This window comes from Hylaeus anthracinus, unplaced genomic scaffold (assembly GCF_026225885.1).
Source record: "Hylaeus anthracinus isolate JK02 unplaced genomic scaffold, UHH_iyHylAnth1.0_haploid 12002, whole genome shotgun sequence".
Classification (NCBI taxonomy): domain Eukaryota; kingdom Metazoa; phylum Arthropoda; class Insecta; order Hymenoptera; family Colletidae; genus Hylaeus; species Hylaeus anthracinus.
This window is the reverse complement of record NW_026534349.1, coordinates 13,869,799-13,889,924: the sequence shown is the minus strand read 5'-3', so window position 1 is coordinate 13,889,924 and position 20,126 is coordinate 13,869,799. Positions and strand designations below refer to the sequence as shown.

Here is a 20,126-nt window from a genome sequence, read left to right as displayed (position 1 = left end):
TTATCAAATCTGGGTATCGATTTGCTATTAAAATAGAATTGCGGTCAATTAGTTTTGGTTTTTCGCTGTGTGACCTTTCTCACTGTCAGGCGTCTGGAAGACTGAATATCTGGAAGTTTTCATCGAGATTATTTAACAACCCACTTTTCTATTATTCTTCAGCACCGTTAATTATTTATTTCATATAGTTAAGTTTGTATCGATTTTATTCCTACGGAATTACTTTTATTGATTCTCATAATTTCTAATATTGACTTTAAGGGTTTCACCACTTTCGGGATTACACCCGAATTTTCAGCCTTTTCCAAGAATTTTTATTGAAGCAATAACAAGATTTTGTTTATATTAAAGTACACTATTGTATCGTGTCAGTAATCAAATAGAAACGAATTCTTGATTTTCTCATTTTTACAAAAATGGCAGTTTGTCAGATGATTTAGTGGAGCGTCTAAAAAATAAATGGTTTTGCGGTGCTGGGTACGATAACTCAAACCAGGTTCAAGCTAGAACAGTGAAACAAAATTAATTAGTTTCCTTAATCCAAAAGTTAGTAAAATACATAGCCGTTTTCAAAAATATATATTTTCAATAAAATACCATCGCTCTAAAGTAACAAAAAAAAAATACAAATATTAATATAATAAAAAAATCCTACGTATTTCACTAGAAAAACACATGATGATCGCATAAAAAGAGATTCGACTCGGTTAATTGAAAATTGGCGAGGCTAGAGTGCCCATCGATTTTCAAAATACTGTTTCTGAAAAAACGCACTTAAAGCTTTCGTTACGCTGACGCGCGCTTGTACTTCTGTAACTCAAACATACCCTTGCACTTTCGATATCGATTTCTAATTAACCACATGTCATTTTCGTATTGTATATTGAGTACTTTAAGCAAAATATACTTCAATTTCATGATAAGACCAAAATGGTGTTACCTCTTAAATAATTATAGTTCTGTAGATGACACCTAAAAATCAAAACTTTAATCGACATTCCATCTTAATTTAAATACACTTCATTCGTCGCAAGGATCGATCCTTTCTTTCAATTAGTAAAATTGACAAGACTTCGTCACCGTTCATTTTATTGGATTAGGATTAGTTGTCGATATATTTAGTAGCCTTATACACGAACAGGTTTATTGGATGTTTCGTCGTTCTCGATGGTCTTCTTTGTAATGAAGACGGTAGGTCAAACCTCCAGTGTGCCTCGTTCGTGTATAACCGGCTTTAGGTGGCAGATAAAAGCCAAGTTCTTTTGTTGCCTCTGGAACGAAAGTATTATTGACCGTATCCACATTATTAAAGTTCAACCGCAATCTTTTGTTGCAGGAGTTTCTGTTAGCCATCGACGTAACATCCAGTGGAACGCCGGAAGAAAAACTGAAATGGGCCTTCCGCATGTACGATGTCGATGGAAATGGCGTCATCGATATTCAAGAAATGACGAAGATCGTGCAGGTATTGTGTACTGCTTATTAAAAATCCCAGCATGGCTCCGATCTGAAACATTTTTAAGAAGGTTAATATTTTTATTTGTATTTAAATAAAAAAAAATTTGAACGAAATGGAATTCCATTAATTTATTGTACGTAGCGCATTTTTATAAATGCGACCTATTTCAAGAATGGATTTAGTACCCAAGTGCCAGTAAAAGGAATTCATAGGAACTTATATTTCATTTTGCTTTGTGTTTCTGACTTGTCATTTTTGAATTAACGAAGTGCTCTAGATGATTATTTTGATAAACCAGAAAACATGAAATAATTTTTAGAAACATTTACTTCATGTTGCTTATCATATAGTCCAAACAATCATAGTTCATATGCTTTAAAAAAATAAAAATTAACACTACAATGAATTCATTTCATCTGTTCCATTAATTTTTATCAGTTTACTATCATCTACAAATAACTCCTACTTTTTAATCTATTTGATTACGTGCTACTATCCTTACTGAATATTTATCTCCCATTTATTTTATATTATTATATATTTCATTATATACAATCCATGTGTATCTGTTTATTGAACAATTGATGTGCAACTACAATTTTCGTTGGAATTTTTGTAACCAGACTTCTCATCAAATTCCTTCATTATACATATCACGTAAAAAATACCAATTTCAACAATTATGATGTCTAAAATATAAATTGATTTTCTACGTATAATATTTCGTAAATCTGCTCGTCACTTGAAACGATAAATTGAAGAAATTAGCAACGTACATCGAAAGCAATGTTGGTCACGGTAAACCATTAAAGTAGCGTGATGCAAAAAGTAACTGCTGCCTTTTTGCGCTTAATACGGAGTAGTATGCAAATATGTGACGGCCAACTTGGTTCGATTTCTCCAAACATTATTAACATTATTTGCAAAGCATTCGAGGTAGACTGAAGCTGCACGCGAATTCGATTCTGAAGACTATCAGAACACGCTGGGAATTTGATTAAAATCAGCGACTGTGATATCAAAACCTAGGGCGATGTGACGTAAAATCGCTCGTTACGTGTACTATAGTTGAAGTTAAACGAATATACGTGAACGTTCCCATTAAGTGGGTAATGCCAATATAGCGTTTATTAGGTTGACCACATGAAACTGCCGATACTCGACCAGTCGAAGGTTGACTGCGGTTAATAAAGTTAACGTAAAGTAATATATCCATTGAGGTCTATATATAGTATCTCTATAACGTTACTGTGCTCTTCAATTTCAGTTCATTATTGAGCTGTTGTTGCTACTATGTAGTTCTCTCAATAGCAGAGTAATATCGTTAACGAGAGAGTTTGGAATCATCTTTAATATGAATTCAAATTGAAACGTGCATGTTCACGAGTATTTTAAAATACATCACGTTATAGAACATTTTTTTTCTGTGGAAAGTAATACAAAGACTGAGTAACAGCTTGGCTCTCGTATATTTCAACCTACGTAATAAATGGGTGAACCAAAAGTTCGTGCGTTTTTTACGTTGTTTCAGTTTGGGCAATTTTTTGAAGTCATTAAAATTACTTCATATGCAAGTGTTATATATCGTTTTGTAGCTTTTGAAAAGCTCTTTTACATTTAATTATTAGCTACATTAATTTATTGATCGTTTTAGTAAAATCATGAACAAATTTTGAGATTCGAGTGCTTTTACGTCACTCCTGGAAGCAATAATTTAAAGCTTAGCGTCATATGACAAAATTGTATTCTGCATTTACAATTCAATTTTTTACGTGGAATCATCCCCTACTCGCTTGTACCATCAGTTATGGGACACCCTCTATATACATTAAACATGGTACAAGATCTTATGGGTCAGCGATGGTTCAAAGCCGTTTTTCTGTAATAAAAAAATAGAGTATTTTTAAATACGAGGTTTCCTCATCATTCCAAGAAAGACAAACTTTAATCCACTTTTAAAATATTGTATAACTGTATCATAACCGTCAAACGTATTTTTCGTTTAATTGCTTTTCATTTTACGATTTAGATAGACACCCTGCTAGGTTTTGGTCAAGTTTTAGATCTGTCTCGAATATTTTTAAACAAATTAATCTTCAACTTTCATGAGCATGATCTAGAATAAAGTGTAAAATTAAATCAATCCACTATGATCATGGAACAAACGCCTAACCGATGGGTCAATCCTTACAGTGATAACCTATTTTAAACTTCAAATATCACGAAGCTGTCGACTGAGCATTGTTATTTCCATAGCAATTCATACGACTCGTGTGCGCAAGTAGGTTAGTCCAGTCTAAGTTTGACGTTTTGGAAGGTTCGAGGCTGCTCTGTAGCAGAGATGAGCAAACTTTTATTGGAATAATAGATGGCGAACAAAGGCGCATGCACGTTGTGATTTATTCGCGATATTTATTCAATTGAACAGTTGTACAAATAACTTTTTGCTCGATCATTTTGATATCTAATTTAATTGTGCAATTCAAATTCTAATTTCGTAGCGCTGTCTATCTTTTATTAATAATTTGGAAATATTATGTGAAGAGTAATATAACTTTGTATAAAATCTTATGTTACCCATTCTGTACAAAAGGTTTTATATTTATAGTTTAACAAATTAATGATACACAAACATCATGTAAAATGTTTGGAGAGCCATGAAATATGAATTAATAATACTATAACAATTTAAACTTTAATCGGAACAAGGTACTGAAAAGTTCAAGAGCAGTAGTTCATTTGTTATGTTGTGTGCTAGAAATAACATGTACAAACTTTGAGGGCGTATACTCCTCATTAAACTAACAATTAGTAAATTAACAGGGACAATTACGTCGCAATACTTTTCAACCGAAGAATACAATTGTTTCGAGGAAGTAATGTTACCACAATTTTATTCAGTAAAATATTTATGGTGTACGTTATTAATGTGATTATTGAACCTTTTTTTGTGTAAACGTTAATTGTCTGTGCAATCTATTTAAATCTTTTACAAAGAATATGAGATTGAGATTGAGATTGAGATTGATATAAATTGTTATAAATAAAGGAAGTATAAAAAGTGTCATGCACATCCTTCTTCAATTTACACATTTGATTTACGAATTACACCCCCGCTCAGAAGTACGTGGACACTTCCTTAATAGAAATAAATATCTAATAAAAGTTGCGTATCTATTAATATCAATTATATAATTTATGTTTCGATATGTTTATGTTACATTAGCGAATATATTTTATTAATAGTTTTTTTTCAATATCGCATTAGTAATGATATAAAAAATTATCGAGATAACTAGATAATGTTAAAATTTCTCTTGCCAAACTTGAATATTATTAATTTCCTCATTGTATCCGAAGTATAATATTATCTCATTGATTTTGTAATATTTCGTCATAAATGTTTTTGAAATATTGAACATTCATCCTGAACTGTTCTATCTAAACGATTCCATGGTTCTACTATAAAATTGAATACGGCAACTTAAAACATTTAATATTATTAAATGTCGTTAAATACACATCCAATATAGAATTTAGCAACAAAAGTTGTATAGTAATCATTTACGGTGTATATTAATTATTCATTGAAGATAGAAAATGGAACGGGAGTGTACGTACATTATTCTTTGCACAAAAGAACAAGTCAGTTACGAACGTTATCAAAAGAAAAAATTGTATCCAACTGGCATTAGTCTATCTACCTTTGCCGACTAAATATCTTTTAATCATTTTAGCGTGGACGCCATCGTACTCTATAAACAATTTTGTATAACATATGACATACAGTCAATATAATAAGTATTTATACACGAACCATTTATTTTGAATTGGGTACTGTACGAATACTTCTTACATTGACTATAGAACATAACAATCGTACATTTCGATACATCATAAACTTCCATCGAAAGACCAGAACTGCATCAAATCGTAATCGCCTGCAATTTTTCTGTTCCCAGGCAATATACGACATGCTCGGTGCGTGTTCCAGTAATAGGCCAGCGGACAGCGCGGAGGAAAGAGCAAAGAACATCTTCGCAAAGATGGACGAGAACAATGACGGTCAGCTGACTCAGGACGAATTTTTGAAGGGTTGCCTCCAGGACGAGGAGCTCTCAAAGATGCTGGCTCCCTAATTCCGGGGCGTCGCTTACTAACGTCGTTCTCACAATGCCCAAATGAAGGAGACGTTCCACACCAAATACTAAGCAACCGAACAACTTCCTCGACAAAAACAATCTCAGAAACACCGATATCTTGAATACGAACGATTTTTAGTACGAGATTACGCCACACGAATGCGGTCGTTGTTACGGTTTGACGAGAGAAATCCGTCTGAACGCGCGCAACGGTTCCCCCTCCCGCCTCCCAGACACAATCGACAAAGAGTGTTGACGATGATTAAAAAAAAAAAAAGAAAGAAAGAAAGAAAGAAAGAGAGAGAGAAATAAATAAATCGTTCGATTTTCTGTAAACGAACTCGCTGGATCTCGAGTCGAGTCACCGAATCACGTAATCTTCCCGAAGGAGTTCCCGCATACGAATTTGGAGAGGTACGCGCGAGATATACGTGAAACACGAAGACTATAAATCGTTTGACGGCTTGGGATAAGAAGAAGAACAATCGTTCACGTCTCGCCAAACGAAGGAAATGAAAAAAAGAAAACAGAACGGAGCCTGAAACACTTCAGATACCGAACGGAAAGAGGACAACGATTCGCATCGACGATTTTGCCAGGAGGGCAATCACCGATCGACGATTTCGCGTTGCATCTAAGCAGGACTTTATGATACCGGGGCGATTTATCGATAATCGCATCGGAGCGACGTTTGTTAACCAACCGATGCTGCTATGACAAGTATCGTATGATTGATGTTTAAGGTAAACGTAACTACTAGACGTAAATTCGACGGGATTTTTCAATATTTCGAGATCGAACGAGACAGGCGGCCCACCCAAGCTCGTTTCGAACTTGAACAAGGGGGAAACAAATATAAGAGAAAAACAAAGCACTAGGCGAAGCACAAGGATGATTTCGCGGGTGATGATCAACACAACGAATCGCAATGACGGTACTGTCGAGTAGGTAGGGGAGATTCTCGATCGAGGAACACAGTTTTATATCGCACGATATGCGCGCCTCTCTTCCTAACAAACGTACAAAACTCTCGTCGTTGTGTCTTACGCGTGTGTAAAGAGCGTGCACGTCGTGATCAGAACTTTACGTTTTAGGTTTTTCCCAAAGAGAAGAAAAATATATATATATGAAAAGTAAAAAACATTGTTTACAGTTGCCGCAAATTGTTACCCGTTGTGCTTGCGCCATTCAGTTCTCGACGATGCACGTGCAAGGCTCTTTCTTACGTAATGCACAATGGTCATGTTACGATTAATACAATAAATTTATTATATACGTCATGTAATATACACCTAATATACTACGCATACATTATTAACCGTTAGCGGTCCAAGTACTCATTCTAGGGATAGACAAAGTTTCGCGTTGCGTAGGTCCAAGTACTAGCGTTTTTATTTTATTTGAAAGTTCTTTAATTAAGTTTGACGTAAGGTGATTTATAAACTACGCGTTTTTTTTTTTTTTTTTTTGTTTCATTTTATTCACGCTATATGGAAAAATATATATCTCACGTTTCTCATGTAACGAATACGAGTTCAATGTACAACATTTTTTGTTTATTTTTTTAACACTATATACCGGGAGCCTAATTATAGGCTCTTTAATTACAGTATGCAACGTGCAAGACACCTATTACTTGTGTTGTTAGTTGTCTACTTACAGTGTTCAATATGGGGAAACAAACGAGGCTTTTGGTGTAACTAGAACCAAAGTATGCAGAAGTTAATGTCAGCCGACATTAATGTAGAAAATCCTCTTCTAAATCGTAGACCGTTTCTAAATAATCTGGTAGTTGAAGTGTTAAAAACGAAAATAGAAATTTGCTAACGTATTTTCAAAGTTCCATGAAATTTACTCCGCAAAGAATTCCTCGCAAACTGTTTATTGTTACGAAACTCGTGATCAAATAGTACAATGTGTTCACGTTATACATAACTAAGCAACACTCAAAAAATATACCCATCGTTTTTACTTGGCACTTTGTCTCTACAAATGCTTCGTTTATTTAACATTTTTCCTGCAAATAACGATCTAAATCTTTCGTCAGGTGATTTAAACACAGAAAATAAACCTATCGACTAAATTTTTCCTAATTACAATAAATAAAAGCTTCTCGTGATTAATCCAACCGACAACGTAATTTCTGTTCGTAAAAAAGAGTCGAACTTGGCAGTTTATCAACGCGTCGAAAACTTAGACCGCTAAGGGCTAATTACACGACAAATCTGTGTGTATACATGACATTCTACGTATATACGAATATATAGATAAATATATATTTAAATATATATATTAGAATATATATTTGAATATGTACATATATACATATACGCATAATGTCATGCATATCATATTTAGGTATGATATATTTGTATTGTAAATGTACACCGCGGCCCACGCGTTCGCGAAGATGTCTTCGCAATCTGCATCAGATTCCGACGCTCCCAGCGTAGACGCAAATTCGAGGGCCGGTGATGCACCTCGAGGAAGTCATGTATTCATAAATGTTGTACCTATGTATATTGCTTGAAGATAAGGAGGCACGTTCGAAAGCTGAAATCGACGGTAGAGCCGAGATTACGAAACTTCGAGTTCGACGGAGAAATATAGCAGCGATATCGTCCTCCTAAATGTACCCCTCCCTGGCTTAACATTGGTTCGCGAAAGGATTATGTTACCACATCGTTAGCCTGATGCTGCTGTTCACAGAGTATCATGCGTAGAAATTTATTTTTACCAAGAAATATAACGATTATATATTTCATGAAAAAATACAATGCGTTGAATGGAGCAAGATATCCAATATAACACTGTGGGAGTTTAAGTTTTATTTTTAACATTCGAAACAAGAAATAGGTTTTTTTTTGTTTTTTTTTTTTGGTTTTTAAAGTAAAAGAAAATCGTAAATATTTTATTTATTAAAACACGAGAATTCATTCTGAATTATCTTCTTCATATTTTCTACAAAGTTCCGTTTCACTAGATATACCCACAGTCGATCCCATGAGAAAATAGAAACGTAATTTTAACCTAAGGACTCACAATGGACAAAGCATAATTACTATGTACCACGCCCGATAACGCCTAAGTAAATCGTAACTTTGCCTTACTGGCTGGCAATGTGTTTAAATGTCTCTCCAGTAGCGCACCATTGATTCGCGAAGGGACAATGTTAAGAACAATTCAATTCGCGATCGATGAATTCCTTTGTAATCGAGGACTTTCGAGGTCGATTGTGAAACAATTGGATCCAGCGCGTAGTGATTCTCTGCTATAACTTACCGGTACGCACGCAATCTTCTGCTACTTTCTATAGTCTTAGAACGGTGTTCTGTAGTTTCGTTTAATCTCTAATGTGTCATTCGACGAATCCACGTGTTCTTCCGGTTGTGTGCTAACAAATAATCTCACGGTTAACGTGGCTTGACGTAAATGGAAAACGTAAATTGTAGATAGAGTATCTAGGAATTTTAGGTAAATGTGTCTGTTCGAGAAAATGGGCAATACCACTAGTTTCTTTTTATGAAAAAATGGACGAAACATCGCTAGATTCAACGTTCATTAGTCCTAGTTGTCTTTACATGGCCTCGTTTTCATTCTGATTTCTATGGTGCCAGTTTCGATCTATTATGTCTGTCCTTTGGATCCTGGGTATCTATTTCTTCTTTGCAATTGTCAAATGTTACTGGTTATCGTGGGGAGCAGGAAATTAGGCGTCTGCAAGGCTAGCACGGTTGAACAAAGGTTTGAAATTATAAGCAACAGTTGTACGTATGAAGATTCAAATAAGAACATTATTTTAAATAATTCAACGAAGATATTAAGGTATTTCTCTTTAAGGAAAATAATTCCTGTAAATTTCTTTCGCGAAACTTCACAGGATTTCTAGGTAATATATTGTGAAGTCATCTGGTGGCCCTGCTGATTCAGACACTTATTGCTTAGCTGGAGCGTTAATTCGTTCATGAATATTCAAGTAACCAGGAAGTAATTGTTTCTTGAAGTGTAAAGCTCATGCTAAAGGGAGTTAGCATATTGACACTACCATAGCGTTGTTGGATGACTCTCAGCACCACTGTTCCACCTTTTATTTTATGAATAAATATTCGTAAATAAGAATTGTTGATTTTTTAAATGCATATTGATTTCTATTATTTTTTTTTTAAATGCTCGCTAGGCATTGTTTATATCTATCTATTACGAATATATTCGCGAGTAAAAACAAGTTTGTATTTACAAAATAACTCAGCCGCACAAATTGTGAGAAAGCAACCAATGGAAAGTTTGGTTACGAAGCAGATGTATCCTAAACTTCCTCAACTAACAAACATGATATCACATTATTTCAAAGCTTAGTCTTCAAGACTCCTGAGATTCTGCTTCCGACAATAATGTTTCGTCGTTTCGACTAGACGAAAGGAAATAAACGTGTAAACGTTTTCGTTCTCCTTCTATGTGTATTATAATTCAGACAAAAATTCAATTACTATAGGACACCGTCACGATGTCCTTTCAAGAAGGAAGTAAGAAACTCGATGTGTATTAGTGATAACATTCGACCAAACTCGTATTACTATTAGGTCGATCTAGTAAAATGCTCGTTTCTCTTCTTGAGCGAAGATTGTCGTTACTCAGAATCTATGAATTTATAAATCTCTACTAGACTGTCCTGTCGCTAAGACCCTCTCGAACGGTTTATAACGATAATATTGATACGAAACAGGTAGCGCTAACGAAATATCTGTGTACCGATATATATGTACGCAGTCCATGCAATCGAAGTTTACGAAAAAAAGAAAAAACGCTCCCCATTACACGTGTAGTTATACATATATATATATACTTTAGGCTAGGTACATATCATCGCCTCCCCTTGAAAAGCAAATCGAAGCAATAATTCTCACGTCGTTTCTTTTTCACTTCTTGTGTGCTTCGATCATACTTAACCATAATTTCAGTCAATTTAAACAAAACAGAAAAAAAAATGAACGAGAAAGTATTCTATTTATTGACACGATATTATTATTAACAAACACAGACGCACGCAAGCGCGCGCACACACAACACACACACACACACACACATTAAATGTATTATATAAGAAGAAGTGTATATATTATTGGATATAATGTGTAGGAGGAAGAGGACCTATATTTTTTCGCTACAGTTTTGTAAATCGGTCACGTTGTTTTAAAAATATCAACAACTGCGTTGGTTTTTCCATAGGAATATATGTCGCGAAGTAATTCTGATGATACGCAAAAAAGACAAAGAGAATCAGAAAACTCTGCGCTGCCTCTTCTTTTTATTTGAAACAATGAAACGAAAGCGTGTTCGTCACTGTTCGTTTATACGATACACACTGTCACACGGATGCGCATACGCCGAGATATACAAGGCACCTCGTATGAAACGTTACAAGTTGTTTTCTTAGAAAATTATGAGGACATCCGCTTCATTTTTGCTACAATTACACGACACAGAGGAGGTTAATATCTAAATGTAATCTTTTTAGTGTGACTGTAGGTAAGAGACGTTCTTTTTTAATAGAATGTAGCATTGACTTTTTGTATTTGCACAAAATTGATAGTATTTATAGTTCTCAGAGAACTGAATAATATTTGCTTGCAAAACCATTTTATTTCATATAAAGAGATTTCATTTCATGAATCTGTCATAAAATTCGAAGAAAGATTCACATTTCATACCTTCAAATTCAAAAGACCAACAAAACGAAGAATCATATTGGCAGACTAATACGAATGAAAACTTAAGGTAAATCTATATAAAATATCGAATAGCATGATAATATATATGTACACAGCTTAAATAAATTCGTTTCGATACAATTTATACGTTTTTAGGCAATAATTGACTCATCGCGCGCTAAAAATAATTTAATTTAATCTAAAAAGAATTCCGACCTGTACGACTACCATATTTAGGAAAAATTTCGGTGACACCCTGTTTTCCTCCAAAAGTCACTTTAAAAAATTAACATTCTAAAAGATCAGCTTTCCCTTCTCCATATAGCAGATGAAAAAAATTAAATCGATATCTTCATTAATTTCTAAGCAAACAGCTTGTAACGCTTCACACGTGACACGCTGTGTGTACTTTTCACGTTCTATGTTTTCTTAATCACTAATTAAAATACTCGGTTCGTAATCTTTCCGCGCGATTTCCAATGAAATTGAGGGAGAATGCAGGATGGAACATCGCGAACTCTTCACGAATAGAAAGTGCAGCATTGACAATCGAAATATGTTTCCTCTTGAAGGAGTCGATGAACATAAAACGAGAGAATTTTATGAAGCTTAAAAAACGAGCCTAAAGTGCATTACACATTACAAAAAAAAAGCATCCTTTCGCCTTACTTAACGATCTCGTGTAGCAGTGAGAGATTGACGAAGAAAATTGCATTTCGCGCAAAGGAAAATGTAACGAAGTCACCGAAGCTCTCTACAGAGGCGGTTCGTTTTTCTTTTCTCTCGTAGAATCGTGTCTGTTGTTTTCAATGTTGGGAAACGTGGACACTTTTACTCTGTGTATCTTGAAAACACGATGGGAAAATTAAAATGGAAAATTTCAAGAGACATCCCAAAAATCCGTGGTTCTATGGAGAATTTGATTTCGAACGTCTTAGAATATCAACGACCAAAAGCTATGATGAGAGGTCCATAGTTTTTCATTTACAGGATTTTCGCAACAGTGATCTTAGCGTATACTGCTGTCAAATTTTGTGGCATTTCATTCGAGAAATGAATAAGAATCGTTGCTACTGCACGGACAAAATTGCTGTTTTTAACCCTTTGTACTCGAGGACATAGGAACTTGAATTGATTTTGAGAATATTAAATTTGACATAAAATAATTTTGCACTGAAATTAATCTAAGGAAACGATATACTTTAATATTCTAAGTATCCTTGCATCTTGAAAAAAAAAAGATACAAACGTTTTCAATATTGAGTTCTGTATTTTTTCTTTGGATGGTAATTTATAAAACATTTATCAAAACGAAATCGCGAATCAAAATTAATCTTCGTTTGGACAAATTACGCTTTAAAAGTCGGATGCAAATTAGACATCAAATTCAAGATAAAGAAAACCTTATCGTTATGTCATGGTATACCAATTTTTAGTTCCTAAAAAAACACACGAAGAACTCAGGAACTGGGATTCTGATTAACATTCAACGAAACATAACAGACAAAATTTGTTACCTCGGTCGCCATTCTAATTTCCGCGTAAAGTTCAACGATTGAGGGTTGCTACTCGAGTGCAAAGGGTTAACGTTTGTAATAAGCCAACGCTAAGTTACGATGCCATGAAGTATTTTTTAACTTCGAGGTTCGACGATCATCAATTCATCACCCTGGCGGTCTACTCTACCCTATGAGATCGAGATTAATTTAAAAATTGCTTTCCTTCGATGTTTGTATTTATACCTTTGCTTTGGGAGAAACGTTTATATACATATAATATTTCTAATACCGTAAAACGGGGTGGCATTGTCTGCTTTATTTTTCATTCAATTTTTTAACATGCTCTGGTCATAAATATGCCTAATAATATGAATAAAAGATGGAGTGGGTAAAGTCACCTTCTATGACCTTAATTAGGGCTTAATTAAGCGAGACTTCAACTATCGTACAAGTTCTTAGAAAACAAATTTTAAAAGTTCTTTCATGGGCTGATTACACGTCAGTCTTCTTCTTAAGTAGAAGGAAGAAAAAAAAGAAATCTTAGACCAACTAATTGCTTATTTAAGAACATCTAGAGACTCAATTTCAAACAAACGAAAAAAGAACAAATCAAAATTTTTGCGAAAATTGTATAAGTGAAGATTTCTAGATGTCTTCGTCGGTTAAGACTTTTCTTCAGCCAGTATCGATCAGCATTATTCTATCGTAGCCTAAGTGTCAAATTCTATAGAAAAATCAGTTTCTTAGGAATGAAACTTGCTGTCTGCTTCGGACAACCTATATAGCACTTTTTTTTCTATGATTCCTAAAAAAAGCTTTCCCAACGTCCGTAATTGCAGTTTCCTTAATGCTACACATCTGATGTTACAGTGCTTTCCAATTCATGAATCAATCAATACCTTATTCCTCGTGTTAGACGTACACGATTCTGCTTTGACGTTATTTGTTTAATCGTAAACTGTGATGGTTACATTTATTTCTAAAGTTTGACATTATAGAAGAACGTTTCAACAGAATAAGGCATAATCTACAAGGACATTGTAGATATTTTATATCCACAATAGAAAGTTCAAATAATGGACTGTTGTGAGGGTAGAGCATTTGAGTGACGAAGGTTCCGCTGCACTGCCTGTGGAATGATAAACAATCTTATCTTTGAACAAACCTCTACAATCGTAATTAAAATTTACAATTTCTTTTTTGCCAGTAATTCCTAAGAAATCTCATGAGCTTGATAATCGCGATTACCTTTACCAATCCTTTCGTGAGCCCTATCGCTGCTCTAACCTTAAGATTCAACACGATAACTCATACAAAAAAAAAATACAAATTGTTCTCTGGAAATTGGACAAAGTCACCCCATCTCGCGGTATCTGTACTCCACTTTCGAAAATGGTTTATATCTCGCAACGTTAGCAATGACGAAACGTGCAAAATCGCAAGAATTCTTTTTATATTTAAAAAGAATATATATATATATTCGCGTCTTGCAACACTCGCAATAGCCACAATCGAACAATCGTGATACAGTAGAGCTGTTGCGAGACACCGAATTCAACGAATGAAGTTCAGTCACTCCGATAGGCTACCTTATTGTTCATGTGTCGCTTTGCGCAGTAAAACGTGTTACCGTTCTTTATGGAAAGTACTGCGAGCACCATGAGAAGATGATGTCAATTCGAACCGAAAATTTAACGAAGCAAAGTAAAACAAAATGACGAAGATAATTACAATGCAAACGAGAATTTGAACTACTTACGCTATTCCTGCAATTTATGCAATTTCATATTTTTCTACGCCACTCATTCTACCCTCCCCCTCCGCCCGTCCTCAACCGTAAATTCTTATCACGCGTTGGGACAAGCGCTGTCCACGGGTGAAAAACCTCTTACGCGGCTTTGACCACGATTGCGTCTGACTGGACGCGACACGTTCACGCCCAGCGAGCTCTGGATACATAAACGAAACTTCATAAAAAATAAATGAAGTCGTCCCCACTACTGTTCCGTTTATTCAACGCGAACGACCAGTCGATACGCGCGACTGGTGTTTCGCATCGACTATTGAAGATTTAAATTTCTTCTGGTCTCCGTTATATCTTCATGAGATCATTGCCAATGTACTGGCGATGCTTCCATGATGAGAAGTGAGATCCAAACACAATCTCATTCAGACTATCTTCGATTACAAGCATTGGTGCATTCGTGTAATTGAATATAGCTTGAAGTCGTATTCAGACTCAATTTTGCTAGAATTTCGTGTGGGGGTGTAATGATCAATTATTTTGTGGTCATGTACAGAATAGTACAGCTTATTAAATAAAATTATATAAAACTACATAAAATTAAATCAAATAAATTTATATACCGTCAGTTCCATAAATATTCGTGTCCTCTATCTCTATTGAAAAAATTTGTTTAAATTAAACGGTAGGTTTGATGTTTCCAAGTGTATGCTTGCATAAATATGTTGATGTATGTATAGATATATACATGTATAATGAAAATTAATATTAATAATATTTATAATGAAAAATTCATTTGGTAATATCAAAACTATTATTTAATTTAGCCAAACTTCTTCAATAGACATATTTATGGGATTGACCGTATATTATGTGAACTAATATATAGTAAAATTACATGAAATTTCAATTAAATTTAGTAATTCGATAAAATAATATAATAAATAAAAATTGTTCATTTATTCGCGTTTACACGGAGTTTGTGCAAGAGTATGTACTATTATGAAGATTACCACAAATAAATGAACAAGAAACGTTAAATATATCAATTGTTACGACTACTAGTACAACAAGCTATCGACCTTTATCTATATAAACTTTTATTTCCATTACTGGATAAACTTGGCCAACAGCGAGTACACTGAGGGTCGCTTGCTGTCGCTGTCTCTCTTGCTCTCGTTGTATTTCGTTCACTTTTTTGGTCAAACGCTACCCATAAGGCTGACCATAGCCTTACAACGAATAGAAGATCGATTTCTTGAATATGAACCGTGCCGAACCTGGAAAGATATTCATCTTCTAAGGCATGAATCTACGAATGTGAAATACTAAAGAAATAATACATCAAAACTCACTTTCTTCATATTGTCTAAGACGTAAACTCTTCAGTGTTCTTTCGAAAATCTACCACTTGGAAATCTTTCTGAAACCAGTGAGCGTTTTAATCGATTCCTTACCACGAACCAACGATTTAAAAGTCTAACATTATTCTAGTCTGATACTATACTCTAATTGAAATTATCCACGTGGGTTAGTTGAGTTGAACGAAACATTTGTGCATTTAGCATATTTTATGCTTGGTGATACTGCCGCATCTCTTCTCTACGAATACATTTTTTGCTGCACATTTTTCCAAAGATCGTCGTAATAGAAATTTCTTCTAAATAATCTCTGTGAAATCGAGACCAAACACAGGGATTAATTAATGTAATGATTACTCAAAATTCGAACATGTCTTTATTTACCTCGTTGTCAATCAATCGTTAGACACGTACTACTTAGACGAAAAAACGTGTTGGAACACAAGTAGTATGCATTAATATTTCCCTACGACCAAGTTCGCTGTAATCAGCGTACCAATGCAACATCGCACGATAGTTCAAACTTTTTTAATCCTCTATCGCTCGTTTCTCGTCTACCTTAACTATAAAAAAAAAAAAAAAAAAAAAAAAAAATCGTAGATGCATCTTATTCGTTACTTTCCATTTCTTCTTCGTTTCCAAACTGCAAGGAAAATAAAACATGCCGAATAGATTCAGTTTCGATGGAAAAAGAGAAAACGATAAATCGTATACAACGGTAATATTGTCGACTAAAAGAAAATACAAAAAAAAAAAATATTAAAAATAATGGACTATGTAATTTACGGCCTCGTTATCTCGTCGATTGAAAAATTCCGTGTAGTTTAGCAGCAAAACTTTCAAGGCTCTCCCTCGCAAAACTAGCACATTTCGCGCACTTATTAATGTAAACTACTTCGTACTTTCCGCGGCGTCGACTCCACTTGGGAGACTAGTAATTAAAAGTTATATATGCACCGAACCCCCATCAAATAACTGTACGACGAATAAAAGGAGATGACAAGTGTGTGTTTACCGACGTATTACCAATTTTGTTTATTATTGTAGCATTAAGATATCTACGTAATTTAAGTAACGCGCGTCACGATGTTGCTCGAATATTGTACGTTTTGTAAGGACGCGAAGATTAACCCTTTGCGCTTGACGACATTTTTTCCCCGAGGTGCTTTTATCAGCTTCAGAAAATTTTTCGAATACTTGTCGAACTTTTTACAGGCAACATAAAAAAAAATGACTTTATACTCAGATTTATGCATGAACTTATTATATTTTAACATTTTATATATCTTTACATCTTGAGAAAAAGGAAACGAAAGATATTAATACTAAGTTCTATACTTTTTACACGAGTCACTTAGCCTTGTAATAGCGTAAAATCAAATTTATCACTCGAACTGATTTCACTATAGAAATTAATTTTGACAGAGCTTCGCAACTTTTGAAACGATGAAGATTTTAGAAATCATTTTCTGCCATTATTGTCGAATCTGAACTTGCGATCAAAAGTCTTATCGCTATTTTACTCTTTCTAAAAGAATACGAGAATCGAAATCTAATTTAAAGACTGCCGTCTCTCAGTCGCCACTCGAATTGCCACGTTAAACCCAGTGGCGGCTGAAAGCCGTCACTCGAGTGCAAAGGGTTAAGATAGTTAAAAGAGCGGTGCGTAAACGTTTACCTCACGACGAACTTCAGATACGTGCATTGTCCGAAGCATGAGAGTATTCCATTTTCAAAAATGCACCACGAACATTCCAGAACTTGTTAAATTTCTTTACTGCTCTCGTCACATAAATGTTCGAAACGTTAAACATGCTTTGAAGTAATTGTAAAAATGGGATACAAACGTACTGTTTACAAATAATAATTAAGAACGTACCGAATTTTATGTATTCTTCTCGCGAAACGTTGAACTCGAACTCTCCTATATTCCAAACGATTTCTACGCATTGTGACCACAATTACTGTATTCACGAATTGAATTTTATGAATTGTTGATATGTACAGTTATCGTTTCGTTCGATTTCTTGCAAGCAATGCAGTAGAATGTACAAAGTTAAAGGAGAAATACGCACATTGATATCGTTCAACTATTTAAGGATATTTTTTTAAACGTGTATTTGCATTCTTGGCGAGATGTACGTGTGCGAAAAGAAAGAAAATTTCTGATGAGTTTGAATGGGTTATCGGTTGCACGGCCGACACACCGATAACATTAAACGCGATCGATTTACGTGATTTTGAAGAATTGGGATACATTTACGATTATACAAAACGAAACCACGAATATTATAACGGAAGTTCACGACACGAATCGAGCATTGTTTTTTCCTGAATTGCAGTTACGTTCAACGAGACTCGGAACTTTTCACGATGGAAGAGTTCGTTTAATCTGCCAGAGAATAACAAATTTCACCGTAACGGCTAATTTGCAAGCGTGTAAATTCAAGCGACAAATGTTATTCGAGATATAGAGTTATTAGTCCATTTTTCTGCGAAATCACGGCAATAATACAAATGTGAAAACAACTCGTGTTATCTTACGAATTTAAGATTAACCGTTCGCCGTCGTAGCCGCTTAATCCTTGGACCGGAATATCGGTAAAACCTCGAAAATTCCAGCTACGTGCACAGTGTACGAAATTATGATTGATCACCTTCCATTATAATTTGAATAAAATCGGTGCACGTATTGAAAATAACAGTCGTATTTTCAAAAAGATGGAAATGTATTCACGGTCCAACAATTAATCACGGCTATTGTTAAGTCGATATTTCGCTCGTGGAATATACGTACTTTGAAATTGGCAATCAAAAATGGCCGGTAAAGTAACAAAGACGTTCAGCGAACGTCATTCATCTCCGGCGTGCGAGCACGTCGGTGAATTAATTTATGTTAATCCACGTGTATCTCGTGACGCGCGTACGTATATAAATATCGCGTCTCGCTCCTTTACACTGTACACGATGAGCACCGAAATATACATAAAACTGAACGTTACGCTGCAAGCCGGGTATAAAATAAATGCAAATAATATGCATACACGGATGCGCCTTACGAGCATTGTCTGACGCCACTCGTCAGTTCAGAATTTCGTAGTCTATCGGCGACAACGGATTTCGTATCGTACTGTCAATTGCGATGGGGTGATCGTTAAAAATCGTCCAAGGAATCGTTAGACTGTAGCGGTGACTATGTCCGATAATAATTAGAGACTGACTCCGTCGATCCTCAAGGGAGTATTCTCATTGGTCAACGGGAACGAAAAGGTGTTGCTTCGCGAATTTTTTACGGGGAAAGTATGAGCCGAGATTACTAGAGATTTTACAGTAAAATTGTTGAGTATAGTTGCTACATGTTGACATTTTTTAAGGTTGAAAATATGAGTGCGGGCTGCTTGCAAAAATTGGTGACGTTTGAGGTGCTCTTATTTGCGATCGAGGATAAAAGATCCCTTAAAAGTCCCTTGGAAATTTCTTATACAGAAACTATTAGTGCGAATAAGTACAAATTTTTATATGAATTTGTTGAGTATAGTTGTTACAGTTGAACATTTTTTAATTTTGAAAAAACCAGTATAATTTACTTGCAAGATCTACCAAAATATGGGCTATTACTCTCATTGAACATTGAGATTAAAAATGTATTCTTTGGTAATTTTTTTTACGAAGAAACTATAAGCACAAATAATTTGAAATTTAATGTCGAATTAGTGAGTGTATTTGCTACACTTTCACATTTTTCGATTTTGAAAATATGAATCTGCTTGGAAGATCTGCTGAAATAGACGAGCTGTTGTATCCACCGAAAATCGTGTATTTTTAGTATAGCTACTACCCATCGATAATTTTATATATTGAAAATGAAATATTGTTAGCTGTTTATCAAAGATATGAGGGAATTTTTATCAACTAGACATTTATTCTCAACTGTGATTGAAGTCTTACGATAATACGTGATCCACACTGTATTCTTCGAGTCTTCAGCAGAACGTAGATCGATACAATAGCATCGATACAATAGAACCTCGATTATTGCATGAAAGCTTCGTTGGTTGTATTGCGATGATAAATAGAAGGGATTGCTTAGCAACGACTGAAATTGGAGGGGAGAGTAAGCGATAGTAGTGATCATAGGTATTGGGCGTACATTGTGTAAATCAGGCTCCTACTCATTGGATTGGTTACCTTGATTATTGTGCATGAACTTCGA

At 34.8% G+C, this 20,126-nt stretch overlaps 2 protein-coding genes across 6 annotated transcripts in view; both read left to right on the top strand.

Annotated features, from left to right (window-relative positions):
• LOC128891723 (neuronal calcium sensor 2) overlaps window positions 1-5,900 on the top strand; it is a 140,178-nt gene extending 134,278 nt beyond the window's left edge. For all 4 annotated transcript variants that reach the window (XM_054151460.1, XM_054151458.1, XM_054151455.1 and 1 more), the window contains 2 exons: window positions 1,337-1,465; window positions 5,422-5,900. In XM_054151460.1, the coding sequence (XP_054007435.1) occupies window positions 1,337-1,465; window positions 5,422-5,598 (306 nt within the window). In that variant the 3' untranslated portion in view covers window positions 5,599-5,900. The remainder of the gene's footprint in view (window positions 1-1,336; window positions 1,466-5,421) is intronic.
• The window catches only part of LOC128891722 (neurocalcin homolog), a 171,208-nt gene that overhangs the window by 134,443 nt on the left and 16,639 nt on the right, over window positions 1-20,126 (top strand). Inside the window, exon 1 of one of the 2 annotated variants that reach the window (XM_054151454.1) lies at window positions 17,435-19,183. The exons of the other annotated variant lie outside the window; for it this stretch is intronic. The gene's annotated coding sequence lies outside the window, so the exon portion shown is untranslated. Of the gene's footprint in view, window positions 1-17,434; window positions 19,184-20,126 lie in introns of those variants that run through there. 2 annotated transcript variants of the gene reach the window in all.